The sequence below is a fragment of the Lipotes vexillifer genome, unplaced genomic scaffold, assembly GCF_000442215.2.
Source record: "Lipotes vexillifer unplaced genomic scaffold, Lipotes_vexillifer_v1.1 scaffold625, whole genome shotgun sequence".
NCBI lineage: Eukaryota > Metazoa > Chordata > Mammalia > Artiodactyla > Lipotidae > Lipotes > Lipotes vexillifer.
Genome location: NW_006771655.1, coordinates 1178038 through 1184565, shown reverse-complemented (window position 1 = coordinate 1184565; position 6528 = coordinate 1178038). Strand labels below are relative to the sequence as shown.

The following is a 6528-nucleotide window of genomic DNA, read 5'->3' as shown; positions in this document are numbered from 1 at the left end:
GGGGGGGGAGGGATTCGAACCCAGGTGGGTGGGTTCAAGAGCCGAGGTCTTATCTGTCACGTGATGGGGAACGTCCGGAGCTTGTGTCTCTGGACGTAAACGTGATGCTGAGCGGCAGAGACAGACGGAGCCCAAGGGGCAGTCAGGAAAGGATCTTGCTTTCCGGCCGTGGGTGGGGCTTGCCGTTCCCTGGAGTGACAACAGGTGGAGTCACTTCGGTCACAGCTGTCTTCGCCTCATTTCACAAGTAGCGAGACGCCCGCCGTCCGCAGCAGCGTCCCTCGTCTGTGGGGAGGCCCGCTGCTCTCAGCCTGGGTCTCCGGCCAGTGTGCCAGCCCATCGGAACAGGGACGGGGGCTCAGCCCTGTGCTCACTCAGCCGCCACCCCGGCTCCTGCACCCTCAGCAGCAAACTGTCCAGACGCCAGGCTCTGGCTGTGCACCTCCCAGACCCACTGACGCCTGCTTACCTGTCAAGTGGCCGGTCCAGGGCTGGGGCTACCCCACGTGACAGTGATGGTGACAGGAAGCGTCCAGTCCCGCCTGCGGCGTCGCAGGGCTGCCTCTAGCACCAGGCCGGCACTAAGCTGGGCCGCCAACCGCAGGCCACCCTGCCCCCCGACAGCTCGGGCCCTGCTCCCGCTGGGGTGAGGCTGGCCACAGGCCTCGAGCCTCCCCCGGCCTCCCTGGCAACCAGCAAACACCCCTTCCCCAGGAGTAGAGCTCACCGACCCACTGCCCTGGTGCCCCCCTGGTGACCCTGTGACCTTCCAGAAGTGCCCCGCTCACCGCCAACCCGGCGTCACGTCCCAGGATCCCACCACGAGCCTGCCTGGACCACGGCCTCTGCCAGAACCCCTGACTTAGCCAGATGTACACTAGTCCTAGGCCCTTCCAGCGGCCATGGCTGACAGCCAGAGAGGAGCATGGCCCGGCCGAAGTGGGGCCATAAGGAGGCCGTCACGTGGGGCGTGGGCAGTGGCTGCCGGTGGCGGTCCTCCTGCTGGTGGGTGTCATGGGTCGAGCACAGGAAGGCCCCAGATCGAGCCCCATTGCGTTCCTCCGGACTCAGCCGCGTGACCCGCAGTGGCCACTGGAGCAGTAACCGCCGTGGGGCGGGCGGAGCGCGGAGAGCGTTTGCACGCGGGAGGCACCCTGTCCTCTCGTGGACACGCCTGAGCCGGCCCTCGGGGAGATGCCGGGGACGTGACCTCTCCATCCTCTTGCCTTGGAGGACAGCCGGCCACCTGCCAGGCACGTGAGGACCAGCCACAGCTGCATGCAGAAGCCTGGCCGCGATCGGCCACACCAGCCGCCTCCCAAGGCCTGACCAGCAGGATGGCGAGCTGAGCTCCACGGTGGCCGCCATAAGCCCTGGGTGCTGGGGCAGCGTGGCCACTGCGGAGTGGGAGAGCTGCAGCCGGGGACCCAGGTGGATCGCAGCGCCCGGAGTTTAACGTGCTTTGGAACAGTCACTGCAGGGTCTGGGATCCGGCCCTCCTGGCACTGCTGTGAGGTGGGCGCTGCCCACTCGGGACCGACGGGACACGGAGGCCTGCGAGGTCAAGCGCGTCGCCCGGCGTCCACAGGCAAGAAGGAACAGGCCCGGGCGAGGCTCCAAATCCCGGGGCGTCCGCACTCCCCGTCCCGCTGGCCGGCCCTGCGAGTTTCAGGGGGAACCTGCCCTCGGCCGATGACGGAGCAGCGGCGCTCGCCCTGGGCGCCTGTCTGCAGGGCTCTTTGGGGCGTTCTGACCTAAGACCGCACCGTTGCCTAGCTGAGCAGGCCCGACACCGTGGACAGAGTCGCGGGTGAGAACAGAGAGCCTGAATGCCAGGCCGTGGCTGTGAAAGCGCCACACAGCTTCCCGGACCCGCTGAGGGCAGGCTGCCCGGCACCTCGGGTCCTGGTCCAGCCCTGGCTGCCCTGCGTCCCCACACCTGGGCCCATCCCTCCCCAGCGGCCCCCAGTTCCCCGATTCTATATCTCCTCCCCTTAGGGCGGCTGGCTGATGTGATGGGTGTGCAGGCCTCTTGGAGGGCGTCTCCTGGAGAAGCCTGGCCCTCACCCGCTTCGCTGTTGGATCTGGGATTTAGGCAGGGAACCGTGAAAGTAGGAAGCGGGACTCCGAACCATTTCAGTACTCTCATATGCCTCAAAGGACCCGTGCATCTCCCAGAGATGTGGCTGCAACCGTAGGGAGAACCTCAAGCATCTTTATTTTATATTAACTCTCTGTGGTAACGCCGCTTCCCTTGTGAAGATCACCGAGGGTATGATATTTGCGTTGATATACACATGCACAAGTTTGCGTAAAGACAGTAAAAAAGCAGTGACCTCACCCTGGGGTGACCCTCCCCTCCCCCAGGCCCGGGCAGCGTCTGGAGGGACACCTGCAGACCCTGGTCAGGCAGCCTGCAGCCCAGGCCCCGGGAACAGGGGCGTCGATGTGGACCGCGGGTCCCTCCACCAGGAAAGTAGGCCTGGCTGCGTGGGGAGCCCCCAGGCCCTCGGAACACTGAGCGGTGTTCTTGGGAATCTGATTCCACAGAAGAGCTATTTTTATGTTTTCTTCCGTGTTTGAAATGGAAGTATTTCAGGCGACTGCATCCTGAGGTTTGGAGTGCAGGGCATGGTTTTAAAGTTGACCGAATAAATAAGACGCTGACGTGGTCGGGATGGGGGAGAGGGAGGGAAGCAGACTAGCTCCACCTCTTGGCGGGACAGAATTCACAAGATCTGTGCACTGGGTTGGTTTTGCTCTGAGGAGACGGAGGGCATTTTTTAACAGAAGAAGGGGCTGCTCTGCAGGAAAACTTTATATCTGGCGGGATCCCGCGTGTGTTCACTGGTGACAGTCAACCATGGGTGCGGACTCATCCCTGAAACCCCGTTCTGGAGCGAGGCAGCTGAGGGGCGGCCTCTCTGTGCAGAAATGGCCCTGCTTCTCTACCGAAAAGCTCCAGTGACGCGAGAGCGGCCCAGATTGCTCCGAAACAACTTGGAAGAGAATCAGGTCGCTGAACAAATGTTTCATAAAAGGCGCAATATAAAGACAGTAAACCAACCAGAAGGGCTTCTGGAGGCCTGTGTAGGATCAGAGGAATTTGCTTTGATGACTCTGAAAGCCGGACCCACTTCGTAGCGAGGACGCACGCTGTTGGGCTCTTCTGAGGTCAAGGCCACCCTAGGATTCAAGGTGCAGGTAACACCGGCCGGTCGCAGCCGAGGGCAGGTGGCCCCTTGGTCTTGGGAAGCACGGCCGTTCTCTGTGTGCGGGACACGGTGGCGCAGACGCCGGACCCAGGACAGCACGCACCCGGCGCGGCTCTTCCGCACGACCTCTGCTGACTCACAAGTCCTGGAATTGCCCCAGCCTGACACCCTCCTCCGAGAGGTGCCCGACAGACATCGGTGCGTTGAAGGCTCTGAGAAGTCCCGCCGTCTAGAGCTTACGTAGCGTTTTTTGTTTGAATGCTTCATTTTCTGACTTGTTTCACCAAAGAACCCTATTTTCCCTTCTGGAAAATGCTGCGTTCGTGTACTTTACAGTTTGTATCCCCCTGCCAAAGTGTCCAGCCTCTATTTTCTAATTAAACCTAGTGCACCCAGCATCACGTCTGCCCGGTGTCTGTGTTTGTGAGGGAAGCGTCTCTGTGCTGGCACAGGTCTGTGGAGCTGCGCCACCACCACTCTCTGTGGTGACAGGTTCGTCATGTTTCAGGGTCTCTGGATGAAGTTGTCAGGCGTTGCCAAAGCCTTTAGGCGGCAGAGTGGGCCCCGCGGTGGGGGGCCGCCTGCAGCCCACGCAGAGCCTTCCTCCATCTTCCTCCTCCACGTTCTGTCCCCCGCCTAAGTTGGGAAGCCCGAGGTCGCCTCCGACGTGACACAGGGCTTTGTGCGGCTCCGAGCCAAGTGGGGAGGGACCCTCCCGACGTCGGGGGCCTGCCCCGACCTTGGTGCCTGTCGCCGGGGTTCTCTCCCCCGCCCCCAACGTGGCCAGTGAGCCGGGCCCTCCTCCCGCGTGCTGTGAGGGTGGTTCTTCCCCGGGTCAGCACCCACCTACCAAGCTTAGGCGCTAATGGCACTTATGTGTGATGAAAATCGGCCATTGCCACCACTTACAGTCCCAGCGGTAAGAAACGCTTCCCCAGCGAACCCCGCGGCCTCCTGGTTATTGGAGCTGAAGAGGCGGTGCTCAGGGCCCCTCTCGCCCCTCCCGGCGGCTCTAGGGGTGAGCAAGGTGGTGACGGTGGACGTGCAGGGGAACGGGCAGCGCTGGCTGAAGGTGCGTGACCTCACCAAGGGCGTGACCTACCTCTTCCGAGTGCAAGCGCGGACCATCGCCTACGGGCCCGAGCTGCGGGCCAGCGTCACGGCCGGGCCGGCCGAGGGTGAGTATCGGGCCTCCTTCGTCCGGTCGGGGCTTGGTCTGCGCTCCCGACGAGCCGCGCCGGACGCTCAGAGCTGGCGTCGGCTCAGGACTCTTTTGGCCCCGCCTTCCAAGGCGTGTGTTAACTGAACGTCTGCACGTGGACGCATTCAGTGTGGGCGAGCAAGTTCTTAGGTGTTGAGCGTGTCCAGTTTGTATTTGTTTTCTGGAAAAAGAGCGAAAAGAAGTGCATTCAATTTTTGAAATAAGATACGTAAGAAAACTGTGAAGGTTTCCTGGCATGAAGAGGAGCCTCGTAGCTCCCGCTGCACAAAGGCCCTTGGCCTCTGTTTAAGTGCTTCTGGAAGAGAGGGCAGTGGATCGAGCGGGCACCTCCACGCCTCAGCTCTCTTGATGCTCTGATGGACCCTGTGAGGCCAATGTCAGCCCCACCCCGACTTTCAAGATGAGGGACCGGGACTGACCCAGGGTGAGCCCCGCCTGGAGACCGAGCAGCAGAGCTGGCCCCTCTGCAGGCCCAGGAGTCCCGGGCCAAAGCCCACCCGCTCTTTTCTCCTCTGTCCACAGGTTCCCCGGGCTCCCCTCGAGACGTCTCGGTCACCAGATCCGCCTCTGAGCTCACCCTGCAGTGGACGGAGGGCCGCGCGGGCAGGACGCCCACCACAGGCTACGTCATCGAGGCCAGGCCCTCAGGTAGGGCGGGCGAAACCCCGAAATGGTGTCTCTGCATCTGTAAAAGAGGGGACGTGTCAGAGCTTGGGCCCTCCCCGGCCCAGCATCTCCCTGATGACGTGGAGACGGAGGGCATTGACTTGAAATGAGAGGCTCCCTCTCACTCCCCCACCCCGCATTGTTGTTTGTTTAATATTTATTTTTTATTTATTTATTTATTTTGACTGTGCCGGGTCTCCAGTGCAGCACATGGGATCTTTGTTGCGGCCTGCGGACTCTTAGTTGCGGCCTGCGGGATCTAGTTCCCTGACCAGGGATGGAACCCCATTGGGAGCGCAGAGCCCTACCCACAGGACCACTGGGGAAGCCCCCACCCCCCATTCTCATAACCATGGCTGCACTAGCAACCTCATGGGCATCAGACCCATGGTGTCCTGGCCACGTTACCCAGGCTTAGGGGGAGGATGATTGTCACTCAGATACACGTGTGTGAGAACTTAGGGTCACTTAAGGACGTTCTCAGCTCAGCAGTGAGACCCGCGAGTGTTTTCAGAGGCTCCGCTCGAGATCTCGGTGGAGAGCATCCTGCTCATTTCGGATCGTCATGAACCTTCCTGTTAGTAGTGAAACCCACACGTCATCCGCTGGGAGCGAGGTTGAGATCCACCTCGACCCCATCCGCCCTAAGAGGGCTTCCGCCTTCTGTCTGTTCAAGTAATACCTAAGGGCGGACATCACTGGAAAGTGAAGGATGGTTTGAGTCGGATGTTACATCTGGAGCTGGGGGGGTATCACCCTCGCAGGAGCCCCGGGCACGTTCACCGCGACCTTCAGACGGCCGTACGGCTCAGCGTGAACATCCGAGCGTGAAAATACTCGGCGTGCCAGGGACGCACTTGGAAAGCGAATCGCCAGGCCCCGCCGCCAGATGGACTACAGCACTGCGAGCACTTCAGTGTGATGTTTAAAGAAGCTATTAGACCAAGAGGGAAGATCCCCAAAGTTGCAGACGCCACAGGCGTCCCTCCTCCCCACCAAACGGCTTTTGAAAGAGTACTGGCTAGAAGTGCCTTCTAGAAACTTCTAAGGGGAAACCTAGTACATAAAACCAAAACAGTTCCTACGTAAAGGCAATGTGAATACTTCTTTGGCTCAAGGATGCCCATGTTCAGCCCCCGGGCCTGGGGCATCCCAACAGTTTCTGATAAGCAGGGCATTTGGCCTTTTCTGGAAATGGAGGGTCCCAAATCCGTGACGGGGCTGGACTCGCCAGAGGCCTCTGTGGTCACTTGTTCCCCCCGTACCTCTGAAAGCAGTGGACCCAGAAGAGCCAGCCAGCTCTCTGCTGGCGACATCTGACCCCGGGGCACTTGCGGAGATCAACAAGTGCCGCGGGCTTCCCTGGTGGCGCAGTGGTTGAGAGTCCGCCTGCCGATGCAGGGGACACGGGTTCGTGCCCCGGTC

General features: G+C 61.1%; 1 protein-coding gene across 1 annotated transcript in view; it reads left to right on the top strand.

The window, feature by feature from the left end:
• Positions 1-6528, top strand: part of SDK1 (sidekick cell adhesion molecule 1) — a gene marked incomplete at its 5' end in the record, with an annotated part of 365000 nt that overhangs the window by 326872 nt on the left and 31600 nt on the right. Inside the window, 2 exons of the mRNA XM_007447090.1 lie at positions 4232-4393; positions 4960-5085. Coding sequence (XP_007447152.1) covers positions 4232-4393; positions 4960-5085 — 288 coding nt within the window. The remainder of the gene's footprint in view (positions 1-4231; positions 4394-4959; positions 5086-6528) is intronic.